The 15,651-nt window shown below is 44.2% G+C and overlaps 1 protein-coding gene across 6 annotated transcripts in view; it reads right to left on the bottom strand.

The window, feature by feature from the left end:
• LOC128322193 (coagulation factor XIII B chain-like) overlaps window positions 1-15,651 on the bottom strand; it is a 58,993-nt gene that overhangs the window by 5,978 nt on the left and 37,364 nt on the right. For all 6 annotated transcript variants that reach the window (XM_053242985.1, XM_053242986.1, XM_053242988.1 and 3 more), the window contains 2 exons: window positions 10,548-10,730; window positions 9,136-9,332 (listed from right to left, as the gene is read on the bottom strand). In XM_053242985.1, the coding sequence (XP_053098960.1) occupies window positions 9,136-9,332; window positions 10,548-10,730 (380 nt within the window). The remainder of the gene's footprint in view (window positions 1-9,135; window positions 9,333-10,547; window positions 10,731-15,651) is intronic.

The raw sequence follows: 15,651 nt of genomic DNA, 5'->3' as shown, positions 1-15,651 counted from the left end.
TGCCATTATAGACAGGGGGAAACAAATTTCATGGGGCTGAGAGTTTCGTAATGTGGGCACTTCCAGAAGGACCTTTTCCTTGCCCCCATTCACTATATCGCTGATAGTGGTGAGAAATGCAGCAGAGCCTTCAGAGGGAATGAGTGGGATCATATGGATCATATTATTGTGTTTTGCACCAGCTGAAGTTTTTGAAAATGTTCAAAGGTTTCCCCATGTAAAGCTCATTGCAATAATGAAACAGGCTCATCTTCTCCAGGAATGAGTGTAGTGGTTGGTTTACCAGCTTTCAACACTCTTTGCCACCATCACCGCTTGGTCATCAAAGAGCAAGGCTTGGTGCAAGAGCTCTCCCAAACCACATAGCTGGTTTTTCAAGAGGAGTGCACACTTATCTAAAACAGGCTGGAGCCTCACCCTTGGATCAGCAGTCCACAGGCCCAAAACACTTCCTTGTCTGGATTAAATATCAGTTTGTTAATCTGCATCCAGTGCATTACTCATCTCAGACACTTATTCAAAACCTCTTCAAGTGTGTGATGGAGTGGGCATCATCTGCATAATGATGAAACCAGAAGCAGCTGGTGAGGGCAGTGCCGGGGAGGGAGGTGAGAGGTACCTTAAAAAGACATTACCTTTGATACCACTCACACCTGGCAGCCCCTTTGAGGGGTACCGCCCAGAATCCCGTGCCAAGGCTGCCCCACGTATGGTACTCAACTGGCTGCTGTGCATGTTTGGCAGCCATTTGTGTTGTCAGCATGGTATTGCTGACCACACAAATGGCTGCCACATATGCGCAGCAGTCAAATGATAGCCATAGGCAGGGCAACATCCATGCAGCATGCTGGATGGTCCGCCACTGCTCACACAGGCTGCTAGGTGCAAGCAGTACCAAAGGTAATGAGATACATCTCATTGCCCTTTCCACCACCCACGCCAGTCTCACTGGCCACCTCTGGATGACACTGAACTGGGTGATTTCCCCCAGTATTTTCATGAAGATGTTTAAAAACATGGGTGACACAATGAACCCCTGGAGGACACCATATGCCAATGATCTGGTGCCATCTATCGTAGACAACCGAGGGCTTCTTCTTCGGCGGGCCCACCCAGGCGATTACTGACTGGTGCCAGTAGCTCAGAGAGTTGGAGTGCTTGGATGCATCGCCCCGCCCCCTGGAACTCCCATAATGCACCATACGAGTTCATGGTGCATTATGGGGATCCCCCTCCCCAAGGCTGGCCGAGAGCCCCACAGTCTCAGCCCTGGCTGCAAGCAGTCACGGCTGGCAGACCATCACAAAAAAGGGGTTAGGAGAGCACTCACTCTCCCAACCTCATTTTAGAGGGTGGTACAGAGGTAGGTTTGCCGCCAAAGTGTTGCCAGGATCAGGCCCGATCCCGGTGGTTCACATACACAAACAGAACCGGACTGGGCTTCCTTAGCCCAGTTTTGCCTACATGTGTGCATAGCTTCTCTGTGCTATAAAGCTAAGTGAGCCCTCATTAGGGCCTTTGCTGAATATATGAGTAATCCAGCATCTATGCCTCCCCAAGACCTTCTATTGTGAAAAAACCCAGTATAAATTACTGTTATCCAAAAAGAAGGATACAACAAAAATGGCTTGGCAATAATTAATATTGGCAGCTAGACTGAAGGATCCTTCCTTGTTTTGGTAGTTAGCTGCAGTGGGCCCAGCTGGTGGTCCATCGCGTCCTGACTGCCATATCTCAGCAGCTGCTTGGGAAATCCATTTTCATGACTTATATACAGAAGAAGCATCAAGCTCCTCTGTGTTGACATCAGAGACTGGAGTTTCCTGAGTGGCTCCTAGTCACTACCACGGAGGTAGTTTCCCTAATAAATCAACTGAAATCAGGGAAGGCCCCTGGCAGCAATTTGATATCTCTAGAGGTAATTAAAAATAATCTTGATTGATGGGCCGCTGTTTTGGTGTCACTATTTATGTATGTTGATCAGACTGCCTGTATCCCCAAGGAATGGGGTTTAGCTATTATAATCCCCATATTTAAAAAGGGAAGGAAAGAGAATCCCACCAATTTCCATCATAAGTTTATTTATCAAGTTTTTATAATTCTCTATTTCTAGCTTTTAAAATAACTTTTAATTTGAAACTTAATTCTGATTGTAGTTTTAGCCGGAACTTTTAACTTGTTTACTTAATTTGGTTAATTTTATTAGTTTTATTTTACATTGTGTCTATTTTATTATTGTGAGCCGCCCTGAGCAGTAGTGTACTGGCGTGGCAGGGTATAAATATTTTAAACAAACAAATAAATACATATTATTATTAAGATCTATGCCCACCATTTATTTGGCTGGATTCAGAAGAGATCACTGAAGATGAACAAGCTGGCTTTAGATCTGGCTGGTCACCTTTAAAGCAGTGTCTGCTTTGCCATTTGGTGGGAAAGTATACACAGAACTTGTAAACAGCTTTATATGCCACTTTTATTTTATTTATTTATTTATTTGATTTTTATACCGCCCTTCCGAAATGGCTCAGGGCAGTTTACAATTAAAACAGAATCCATTAAAGCCAATAACAATTAAAACAGGAATATAAATATGAACACCAATTAACAATTAAAACATCTTAAAAAACAATTAAACTATCAGAACAATTAAAACCCTGAAAACCAGGTTAGCATTAAAACAATTAAAACTAATTTAATTTAGTTTAATTAAAACTAATTAAAAACCCTGAAAGGCCAGGCCAAACAACTTTTGTAGACTTTAGATTTGCATTTGATCTCATTTTGCAAGGTAATTTATGGAGAAAAGTTATTGCATCCTCTATTGAAAGAAGATCACCTCTGCTCATTTATAAATTATACGATAATACTTGCCTAAGAGTTAGATGCAATACCAGTGGGTTGCTTACTAACATGATCCCTACTCTGAGGGGGGTTAGGTAAGGCTGTATCCTAGCACCTCTCTTTTTCAATTCTTATATTAATTCCATAGTAGAGCTTTTAAGCAATCTAGTATTAGCAGTCATTTATGTTTTCAGACCTGGCACTTCACTTAAATGAACCTGCAACATGGAACTCACCTTTCAGTTTCTTACCATACCAGAATTACCATAAGGGAAATTAACTAAATTGATTCATTCATCATATTCATAGTAAATGAGAGTGTGAAAAAGTGAGAGTGGGGTCACTGAGAGTTGTTTAATAAATTGAAAAAAATCTCATTTGCTATCATAAAATGAGAATTCACACTCAACACCTCAGAAGCAACAGAACTCCAACAAATGAAATCACCAAAAATCATCCCTCTGCCCGCAATTGGGGTGGCATCCTCCACCCATTGGGCGCTACCACCCACCCCATTCTTCTGCCCCAGACCCCACTTTCTGCCCCCAATCTTCCCCAAAGACACTAAAACTTCAACAATTGACCAAAATTAAGCCCCCTGCCCAATCACTCGGCAATTGGGGGTGGCAGCCTCCACCCATTGGGCACTGCCACCCCACCCCACTCTTCTGCCCCAGGCCCCACTTTCTGCCCCCAATCTGCCCCAAAGACACTAAAACTTCAACAATTGACCAAAATTAAGCCCCCTGCCCAATCACTCGGCAGTTGGGGGTGGCAGCCTCCACCCATTGGGCACTACCACCCCACCCCACTCTTCTGCCCCAGGCCCCACTTTCTGCCACCAAGACACACACCAGCACTTCAGGAATTCACCAAAAAGTTATCTATCCACAGCAAGCATGATGATGTCATGCAGGTGCAGCAGTTGAGCAGAAGACGAGCTAGGCCGGACCTAAGTCCAACAACAGTGCCCTGCCCTGCCCTGACCCTCCTCCAAACTTTTTTTGTCCACCGCAGTCAACAGAGAGGCACAGCTAGGAACACGCAAAGGATGAGGAGGACGCAAAACAACATTCTGCAAGTGGAGCAGCACGGCTTGGCATGTTGCCCCCTCCTAGCGCCCACACAACTTTGAAGAGTGATGCATGGATGATGATGGCAGAGAACAATGGCAGCACGCACGTTTTGGGACATTTCTTTTCCGCAACCTGTGGCATGTGATCACTGCACAACTATGTATAGGCAAGCAATCTTCAAATAAAATGCTGTGAACTCTCAAATATGGCCCCATCTTCATTGGATAAAAAATATCCCCCTACACACGCACAGACACAGTGAGTTGCACCTGTCCTGTCCTTTGCCAGGCCCCACACCACAACACACCACAGTACCACACCACACCACACCACGAAGAGGTCTCTGGCTCTGCAACAAAGCAAACTAGAACTGGCATGCCTTTTCGGATTGCATTCCAATGCACACCGCTGAGACTGGGGAGAAAGACTGTGCATATAGATGCATCTTATGTTAATTATTTGCTCTCAGATCAGAAGGAGGAGGTAACAACTGAAGTTGCCAAATTTTGTGTGGCAGCTAAGAATGCTAAACAACAGACAGTAAATCAAATTGTGTAAATTGGAGATACTGATTAGGATGAGATAATATTAGACCTTTTGAATATATTTGTATATTTTGTGTATTTTTGTGTACACTTATTATTATGTATACTCTAAATTTTTGGTTTGTGACCGTAAATAAACTAAACTGGAAAAAACTGAATTAATGCCACAGAGTGGAAATGTCTGCTCAAGCGGAAGTTGTACCTAAGTGGGCCTGAAACACATACAAACTTCAAGATTTCTGGGGTCTATGGCATATCCTGGACTGTGCAGATAGTTTAATACTATATGTCCTGGAATCAAAGATGACCCAGAATTTAAAATGACACCCTTTAAAAGTAGATGTTAAACACAGGTTATATCTGCATTTAATCAATTTTACTTTGAATTGAAGACAACAATCTTGAATTGAAGATTTCTAATACCAAAAAAATTTGGAGAAAACCTAGAAGCTATTCTGACAATGAAGGAAACCAGCTCGCCAAAGTATCCCTCCCCTTAAATGAGGTTAGCGGAACGAGCGCTCCACTAACCTCATTTTGGCGATTGTGAGTTGCCACAGCGTGGCTCTGTGCTGCTGCGACTCATGAGAAGACCCTCGCCAGGAGGCTAAAACAAGCTTCCAGGTCTCGGGGATCTCCCCAGGACTCATGTGGGGTCCTCGTGTGGGGCATACTGGCACTTCCGGGGGCCGGGAGGCCCCCGATTCCTGCAGGCCCTATCAGCTCTGTGACGGAGCTGGTAATCATGTGGGTGGCCAAGCTGGGCTCCACAGGTGATCATCTGCAGGGAGAGCAGCCTAAGCTCTCCCCGCTGATCCCTCCCAGGCTCTACACACTGCTCATGTGTAGATCCTCCTAGTCTTGGATGCAGGTAAATACAGTATGTCCCAACTATAAAAACCTTAGTCCAAAAAGTCAAGAGTTCTAGTGGAGCTGCATCATGGCACAGGTATTTTGCTAGGTGCTCGATAGAATGTTGCCTTTGCAGTATAGAAACCAGTGTTTTACTGCAGCTGGTGCATTTCTGCTAAGGTCTATCTGAAAGAGAAATTGATGGAGGCAGAGCTGATGAAAATATGACTACCTAAAGCCTGAAACAATCCCCAATCAAACCATGGGATATGGCTAGTAAGGATCATATTATGCTTTTCTAGTCTGTTCATATAGATTGTTCACTGTGAATTGGTGAAGGCTTGTAAACAATCATTTATGTGGCTGCTAATAAAAAATTAAAGTTATCTGCAGCTAGGGAAAGAACTGTAAACTGCAAGTGAGTTAATTTCCCTTATGGTAATTCTGGTATGGTAAGAAACTGAAAGGTGAGTTCCATGTTGCAGGTTCATTTAAGTGATGTGCCAGGTCTGAAAACATAAATGACTGCTCATACTAGGGGTGTGCACAGACCGTTGCTTGCAGTTCGTTCTGAATTTGGACTCAACCATGGGTCCATGGATTGGTTTGGTTGAACTGACAGGCTGGCCTAGTCTGTTCGACTGAACCAGCTTCAACTGGTTTGGCAGTTCAAGGGGCTGTGCTTGTAATGGGGCATCCAGTGAGGAATCCCCTTTACAAACAAAGGGGAATCCTTGAAAAGGCTTCTAAAGGCTGGCTGGGAGGGGAAGCGAGAGGGCACCTTCCAGAAGTAGATGTTAGGAGTTTACCCAGTCCAGCGGCAGCTGCAGTAGTGGTAGCGCCACTCCTTGAATGCCCCTAGGCCCAGACCCAGTTCGTGCATGGCACTCACCTCAGCAGCCCACTTTCACTGTGGCAGCGGAGGCCAGGTGAGTTCCGGACCGGTGCTGCCACTGTGTAGGTGGGCTGCTCGGGGCAGTACCATATGTGCACTGGTTCTAGGCTGGGGGGGGGGGAGGCAGTATCACTACTGCGACTGCTGCAGGACCAGTAAGCTCCTGACATCTGCTTTTAAAGGTGCCCTCTCGCCACCACCCTGGCCATCCTTTAGAAGCCTTTCAAAGGATTCCCCATTGCTTGTTAAGGTGAATCCTGACCGGATTCCCCTTTATAAGCATAGCCCCTCGAACCATCGAACCAGTTTGTCACAGACTGGGCCTGGTTCGGATCAGTCATGAACCAGCCGGTCTTCCTGAAGGCTGGCCCAGTTCTCAATTGAGCTGCTCAAACTGGCCTGGTTTGTGATGGATCGGTTCGCTGCGAACCATTCATGCACAGTCCTAACTAATACAGACCTCTATAATCACAGTCAGCAGAATGCTAACACACACTTTTCTAAAAGCTAAACTAAAAAACTCAACATGTGATGGATTTTCAGCTATTCTGGCAGGAAAGAATATAAATACCTGTACACATCTTGGATATCCCTGGTTGCCTACGATACACTGTACTCTGAAAGGAGGGGGTGAGGGATCTGGACAATAGCTATATCTACAGTAGGGATGTATGGGACATTCTGTGGTTGTAACATTCCAACTTGAAACAGGCCATTTTGAGTGTCCTGAACTCAGAACAGAACACCTTTCAAATGAAGGACCTGCTCCAAACTCGGAATGGAACAGCCCGTTTCAAATCAGAACTTTTGAAGTGCCATTTTGGAATCCAAAATGGCACTCTTCTAGCCTCTGCACACATGCAGTGGCCATTTGCATGGTTAGCACTATCTGAATGAGAAGCGACAGTGCACCAGGTCTGGTCGCAATGGCAGTAGGAAAAGAACTGAAGAACACGGTGTCCAGCTTGCCTTAAATAGGACCACGCTGCTGTCTTGGGGGCAGAGCTTGGGCACCTTGAGGAGCTACAGCATTCTTCCCGTGAGGATCCTAGGCAGGCGCAGTACCCATTCTTATGGATATTAATGGATCCAGATCTTCATGTAATCCCTAATTAAGATGAAGGCTGCTTCAAATGCATAGGATTACATCAAGGCAAGCTAAAGCCATGTGGGCAAAGTGGGGATGGTTAACTGAAGGGGATATGAAGCCGGTAGTGGCAGGAAATGGAAAGGCATCAAAGTCAGCAAGATGGCCATTACACTTTATTATGACTATGGGAACAGAGATAGAGAGAGGAGGGGAGGAGAAAGATGAACATACATGGTAAAAAACTGAAAAGCAAGTGCCAGGTTGCAGATTGGAATATAAGCTGGATGCCAGGTGGTGCTGGTATGAAAGTCCAAAGTTTGCAGGTGGCAAAAATGGGTAGTGTGTTTTTGAGGGATGTTGATGAGGACAAATATCTTATAGGGCCCACAGTGATGCAATGGAAAAAAATGTGGACAGCAGAAGCTGGCTTCCAGGAAAGCTCTCGCCATGCCCAGTGGTGCTGCTGCTGCCACTGCCGCCAACTCTGCCTACAGAAGTGTGGGATTTATGAAAGATTATATCCCCGCTGCAGTTAAACTATTTGTATCTAAAGTCCACTCTCAAGTGCTGTACGGAGCCCAATTAGCACCTGTTAGCAACTTTACGGCTTTAGAAGCCCTGCAGTCTAAATTTCTGAGATCTATATTGTTAGTCCCCCGATGCATGCCTAATGTTGCATTAAGATGAGAGGTGGGTATGATTAGGTTGGAAACTTGTTATTGGAGGAATATCATATTCTGGTTAAAATTTGTCTTCTCTTGTGTAGGATTGGCCCCCCTTATTAAGACTGACTGTTTCAGATTTAAGTGGAAGACCCAAATTATTGACAAATTGGCTCATTATGGTTTCTCTCGAGATTAGATTATCAAAATGGGATATGATCAAGCCAGGATTGAGATCAAACAACGTATCATGGACATGGAACTGCAGGAAGAAGTTGCTTCCTTGCCCAAGAATATCTTTCTGGGGGATCAAATATTTAACATTAAACCAGGTAGCTATCTGAGTCAAATTACTATTCCTAAATTCAGACGTGCTTTGATGCTTGCCCATCTAAATGCGCTTCCATCTGCTGTTATGGAGGGACGATTTAAAGGTACCCCTTTCTCTGCTCGACTTTGCCCTTGCGGGTCTGGTCACGTGGAGACAAGTGCGCATGCCATTTTATACTGTAATTTCTATAGGGACGCCCGCTTAAGACTAGTGTCCCCTTTGCTGCAACGTTTTCCTGGGCATTTGGATGACTTCTGTGTGAAGTATTTACTGTCCAGTCTTGATGACAACCTAATTAGCAAAATGGCAAGATACTGTTATATCATTTGCAACATCCGCTTAGGCTTTCAATAATGTTCTGCTTTCTTCTTTCCGTGATTCCTGTTTTATGATTGTAATGGAGGGTGTTCTGCTCTCTTTGGTTTTTAGTAAGTTCACCACAACTGTCCTAATTTTAACCTGTCAGTATTGCATTGATTGTTTATTTTATTATGCTGAGTTTTGTGTAAGTATGTCTTACTAAATATTGGTCTATGACCGCAATAAAGGATGACTGACTGACTGAAAGATTTAAAAGCACACATGTTGTGTCCTGTTGCCCACTCATAGGCCCTCCTAAAAATGTGCTTGGAAAAATTCAAGCAAAGAGCCATGTTTTGTTCTTTCCCCAAACCCCCAGCATCTCAGCCCCAAAGAATTTCACTGAAATGATTTTTAGCTAAGTTGTTCAGGATGCCATTACTACCACATCTGAAAACATTCCTGATAAGACCCATATAACCATCAAGTCAACCACTTTAATCACACATAACTTTCTAAGCTGGACAGCAATATACATACCTGTACACAACTTGGATATTCCAGGTTGCCCTCTATACAAAGTGCTCTTAAGGAAGGGGATGATGGAGCTAGACGATAGCCACGTCTACAGACAAATTCCACAAGTTTCCCCGATTCAGTATACAGTTTTTGATCATTGAGCCACCTCAGTTGTATATTGTGACTTCGCATTGCTTCTTCAGTTATTGTACAGGCCACTGTAGAAAGGCACATGTCAAATATCTTTTATAGGCTACTCTGACACTGAAGAGTTCATTGGACAAAAATACATTAATGGTTAGGAAGATGCGGAAAAACATCGTCTCATACTGAACAGGAGTAGGCAATGGTAAACCCCTCCTGTATTCTACCAAAGAAAACCACAGGTCTCTGTGGGTGCCAGGAGTCAACACTGACTTGATGGCACAACTTTACTTTAAGAATACCTAAACAGACAGCTAAATGGGCAGGCTACCCACAAGGCAACTTTATACAATGGGGCTATTTATTCCAGAGCCATCTGCTCCAAGCAGCAGCAGTAGCTCTCGGAACCCTCAGGCTTTTGCTAGAGTCCTGACACCTGAGGTCCTTTTAACCAGACGAGCCAAAGACTGAACATGGAGGACTGAAGCATGCAGAGTATGTGCTCTCCCACTGAGCTATGCTCCTTCCCCCCAAATATATCCCTCGTTTTCTGGACGTATGGATTCATTCAGGACTTGAAGCTCAAGTGGGAGCTTCAAGCCTCTTGTACTTTAACTGCATTGGTACTCACAGGAGTAGAGACTGTGCAAAAGGGTGTGGACTACATACCATTTTGGGGCTGGAAAAAGAATTCTTAGTAACTCTTGATCTGTGATCTGCGCACAGAAGACTGCGAAGGAACTGCGTCACATAATACACACATATGATGTGAATCATTATGGTTTATATACATTAGGCTAGAATCTGGGTGCCGACTACCTGCTTGTCTCTTCCCCAGTCAGTGGCATGCATATGGGGCAACTATTGCTTAATGTCACAGAATGTTCCTGCTCCTGAGTCCTGACAAGCAGAGTGTATCATACACACACTCTCATGATAAGTTCATCTACTGTGTGGAGAAGTGGGGATTTGACTGAGGCGGGAACTTTGCACAATCCAGGAGCTCTTCTGTGTCTCTCTTTCATTTTCATGGGCCATGTACAGCAAAAAGCCCTGGAAGATTGTGCCCATGATCAGACCCGATTGCCTTCCAGTGTCCTACTCTTCATGGCACCCGGAGGCAGCTTCCTCACCTTGCCACCACCTTTTGAAGTGACTGCAAAATTGGTTATAGAGCACTATCCAAAATAGTCGGAAATGACATCATCAACGTGCAAGTTACACATTTCTGCATGTAAAATATTCTTCACTAGAATGAGAAAGTGAAAGATTATAGAGCTTTCTTATACCTAGGCATATCGGTGGTTCTGTCCAATGACCGTTAACACATCGTACTTCTGCAGATCCATTTATTACATAGTGCCTTTGGCATTTGTAGTGCACTACTGAACCTCGTGAATATTGGACATTGGCAGCTTCAAGGAAGTCTCCATTTTCAATAGCAGGTGGGCGACCACAGTTTCCTCCAGCAGCTACAACAGCACATTGAATCATATTGTGAATAGAGAGACAATGCCTATTATGATTACAGATATTGTGACTTTTGCACACAACCCTGAAAGCTTATTCAGCTCTATTCAACAGAAATAAATCAAGAGTATGACATTCAAAAACAATGATTTTTTTTTTAATGCAAGAATACTATTTCACTGGAAGGATGGGATATAAATATTTTTTTAAAATAAAGTTATTAAGGTACATTTTAAAATAATCCTGTTTAAACCCTGAGAGGAAGGGGTAATTGCTATCATCACTTCAAGCAAGGGTGGTATTTCATCATCAGCTTTCTTAGTAGCTTAAAGAAACCTACTAGTTTTATAAGTAGTAGTTGTTTTGGTGTGCTTTGGATCTCATTGCAGGAAGGACGATGAATTTGACTCACTGATTTACAGTCAACCCCTTTCCTATGGCTATGGAGCAGTCAAATCAATATTGAGAAGAGTCTAGTTCTTAAAAAGAGAGAGGCTGACATCCAGAGACGTAAGCTGCACTAGTGCAAGAAAGAACCAAGCACACAAGGAAGTCAGAGAGCTGAGCAAATGCTCAAAGTTGCTCAATCTTTCATGCTCTCGGTCAGCTTGTGCAAGCATTGTGCTTGTCAAACAAGGCTATCAGGTAGCTTGGCATCATTCCTTGCAACATATAAGGACTGAAGAAGAGATTTCACAGCAGGAGCTGTATCACAGGTTGGGCAAGTGCACTGTGTAGCACTGGCACAAGACTTCTATGGCATGCAAACTCTTGATTTAGCGGAGCTAGCTAGTGCAACATCCTCACTCTACTGCAACATGTTTGCACTAGCACAGCATTTGACTGGATGTCAGCCAAAGATTCTGCGGAAGTACTGATATTAGCATCGTATTGGTATCTGACCTACTGCAGCTTCCTTGAGCATTTTTGCCCATTTGCCCTTTCTGGCCCCAGAGCATGGAACGTCCATCCAGAACCCTTATGGGATGCCTCCTCCTCAACTCCCAGATGTTCCATGAAGCTTTTGGCTTAGTTCTATGTTGCAATCTAGATGGTGAGCCTCTCAGGGCAGAAGCCAGGTTTTTGCTTTTTTGCTTTTATGTTACTCTATAAGCACTTTGTGCACTGCTGGTGTAAGAACTAATGCATGCTATTAAGGACATCTCCTAACTTATGTAATGTAGAACAGATGCATGTGTATATGATGCATCCCAGATATCATACCACAGACAAATCTGACATGTTACCCCAAATTGCTAATATGGAATATGTTTACACATTCAGTTGCTTGCCAGTCATTACAGATGGAATAATCATGTGATGAATGTGCATCCCCAGAAGTGTGTATAATGAGTGCCTCTGGACATGGCAGTGGGGTTCTGCCTGAATTCAATATGGAAACAGAGAAATATTCATGTCATATGTTTCTCTGGGATGGCACACACGTTACTCTTGAGTGGCATTGGCCACGGCTCCATATGCTCATTGAATCAACAATCTTGGAAGGGACACACAAGCCATCCTCCTTCTGTGAGGTAGGATTATTCACCCACTCAGATCAGATGCAGCAAAGTTCAACCCACAAAGTCTAGATCAGTGGCAGGCAGAGTTTAGGCTCATGAAATCTTCTTTGGGTTTTCCTGAAACCTGCAGCCCACCAACCTAAGCCAGGTGCAAAATAGTGATCGGTAGATACAACTTAGACTTAATGAATGGGTGTCCCTGAGCACATGTGAGCCCCATGAATTTATTTTCAATACACGCTTGTAGTCCTTGCACACAAAAATCCACTCCTTGTTTAATCTGGTCTACTGACTGTAATGAATAATCACCTCCTTAACTACCACTCCTTATTTCCCTGCAAGCTTTCTTTTTTTCATCACTCTATATTGTTATTGTTGTTTGGAAGGGTGGATATTTTTGTGGGTGCTACTGCTAAACATTTGGGAATAAGAAACCCTGTCAATGTACTACAAACCAATCAGAAATCTACCAGTACATCCCAATCTACCCACTACCTGGTCCTGATCTAGATTTTATTTTTATTGTTCAATTTTTATACTGCCTTTCAGAATGCATCTCAAGGTGGTTTACAAAAGTTAAAATACAGCAAAATTTCATTAAAAAATCACATTTAAAACCTTAAAATCAGTTCAACGGTAAAAACCATAAAAACCATAAAACAGTAAAAACCAAACAACCACACAACCAAAAAGCCATAAGAAAAGATTAAAAAAAACAAAAAAACAAAGATGATAAACCTTATAGTCTCTAAAAGGTAAAAGCCAGAACAAATAAAAAGGTTGCTAGTTGTTTTTTAAAAGCAGCCACAGGGAGAGCATTTCAGAGCCTGGGAGCAACAACAGAGAAGGCCCAGTTTTGCATGCATGACAATTAAGCCTCTCCCAATGTCGGCACACAGAGCAAAAATCCCTCTGACAACCTTGTTGGGTGGGCAGAAACCCTTGGGCTTTAAACCATTAAGGGCTTTAAAGGTAATAACTAGCACCTTGAATTGGACCTGGAAACAAGTTGGTAGCCAGTGCATCCCTTTCAGAATAAGTGTAATATGCTATAAGCAAGCAGTTCCAGAGAGAACTCAGGCAGCTGCATTCTGCACTAATGGAAGTTTCTGAATATTCTTCAAGGGCAGCCCCAAGTAGAGCGCATTGCAGTAATCCAGCCTTGACACGACTAAGGCCTGGGTAACTGTGCTCAGATCTGCCTTCTCGAGAAAGGGACACAGCTGGTGCACTAGCCAAAGCTGTACAAAGGCACCCCTGGCCACCAGCTCCACCTGAGCAGAGCCGAGTCCAGCAACACCCCCAAGCTTTACACTTGCTCTTTCAAGGGGAGTACAACCCCATCCAGAACTGGTTGAATCACCCTATCCCAGTTGGTTTTTCTACTGACCAGCAGCACCTTTGTTTTTTCTGGATTTAACCTCAGTTTGCTAGCCCGCATCCAGACCATCACTGCCTCCAGCCCCCAATTCAGTACATCCACTGCTTCCCTAGGATTTGATGTCAGGGAAATGAGCTGAGTACCATCTGCATATTGATGTCACTTCAGTCCAAACCTCCTGATGACCTCTCTCAGTGACTTCATGTAGATGTCAAACAGTATGGGGCTTTGCTGAGTATTAAGAGACCTTATCCTTGCAAGACCCCATAAGCCAGAGGCCAAGGAGTCAAGCAAACATCCCCCAGTACTACCTCCTGGAACCTCCCCCAAGAAAGGACTGGAACCACTCCAATACAATACCCCTGATTCCTATACCTGAGAGACTGTCCATAAGCATACCATGGTATTGGATGCCGCTGAGAGGTCCAGCAGAACCAACAGGGACATACATACCCTGTCTAGTTCCTGGCTAAGGTCATCCACTAGGATGACCAATGCAGTTTCAGTCCCAGACCCACACCCAGGAAGAAAGAAAGATTGAAAAGAGTCTAGATATATTTCAGTCTTGCCTGGTCTGTGTTCTTTTAAAAAAATAAGAATTGCCAAGGTTGACTAATTTGTGTTAAACCTCCAAAGCAACAAAAAAGCATAGTTGCTTTTAGATTATCATGTATCAAAAGCAGGTAATTACAGAGGATATTGCTCAGGGTGATTCAAAGAAGCATATTAAATCTCATGGCGTCAGATTAAACTGGCCCAAAGATAATTTCCCCAATTCAGTCATGGTGTCTGGTCAATGAATAGACACCTTACCCCACCCAGCATCTTAGTCATCCTATAACAAGCTGCACTGAGCACAAGCTACAGGAAAGCTATTAGTGGTTCCACAGTTGGCCCTTGGATACCACTGGCATAATTCCTCTAGCCCAGCAATGGACAGAAGGTAAACAGTAGGGATGTGTGAAGCGTTTTGGGTACAGAATGATCTGTACCCGAATGAGGCCATTTCGGGCAATTTGTGCACAAAACAAATAGCCCGGATTTCGGATCCGAAGGTTTGGTTGTTTCGGGCCTTCATTTTGTGACAGTCTCCATGTTGTCTCCATTTTGTATTTGACATCTATTTGAATTTCCCACCTTCAGATCAGTGAACGAAAGCATGGGCTGATCTGCAGACAATTGTCTCCTTGTTCCCAATTGGCTCTTTTGCCTCTTGCCACTCCTGACTGACCCCGCATTGGCCAAGGGAAGGGTTGAAGAAGGGGCCAGGGTGGGGGGAAGTCCAAGGAGGAATTTTCAAGTAGATTTAAAGAGGCAGCAGCCACCATTCTGCCTTTCTGCCTCGTGGGAGAAGAGAGAGCGCTTTGCCTTGCCTTGCCATGCCATTGCCTATTGCCTTGCCAGCCTGAGCCCAGCCTGCCTTGCTACCCTGCCTGCCTGCCCCTGGCTACTGCATGCATGAAAGCCTGGGAATGGATTACCTGATGCACTGCTTTTTTGTTCCTGAGAAGAATTCTTTTTTCACCCCCTTGAGAGAATCACTGCCTGCCTGTGCCAGCTGTGTGTCTGTGTCAGCCACCAGCTCCAGCCCCTGTGGCCACTGGCCACCTGGCCGGCCACCCCCTTTCCCCCCAGATTTTCCAGGCATTTGCCCCAGCCCTCCCAAAATCTGAAGACTGAAGAAGGAGTAGTCAAGATTGAAGAAGAAACAGCAGACTCAGAGACCAGACCCCAGAAGTGGACTACTGGATGCATTGTGGGCGAAGCCTTAGACTGAGTGAGTACTCATTTATTTTAACACACACACACACACACACACACACACACATCACTGGAATTGTGTATTCTTGGGGTTTTTTTCCTGTTTGGAAGAGGGTTTTGAGTTGCAATTGAATTTTAAAAGTTGTGTGCTATTTCGAAGAAGTTTAGACAGGGGTTCTGTGTGGGAGGGATCCCCGTTAGCTAGTACTAGTAGGTGGTTAGAAGGGTAGTGTAGCCTCATGGTTTTAAAAAACAATT

The sequence above is a fragment of the Hemicordylus capensis genome, chromosome 4, assembly GCF_027244095.1.
Source record: "Hemicordylus capensis ecotype Gifberg chromosome 4, rHemCap1.1.pri, whole genome shotgun sequence".
NCBI lineage: Eukaryota > Metazoa > Chordata > Lepidosauria > Squamata > Cordylidae > Hemicordylus > Hemicordylus capensis.
The sequence above is the reverse complement of the archived record's forward strand: the minus strand, read 5'-3'. Positions and strand labels throughout refer to the sequence as shown.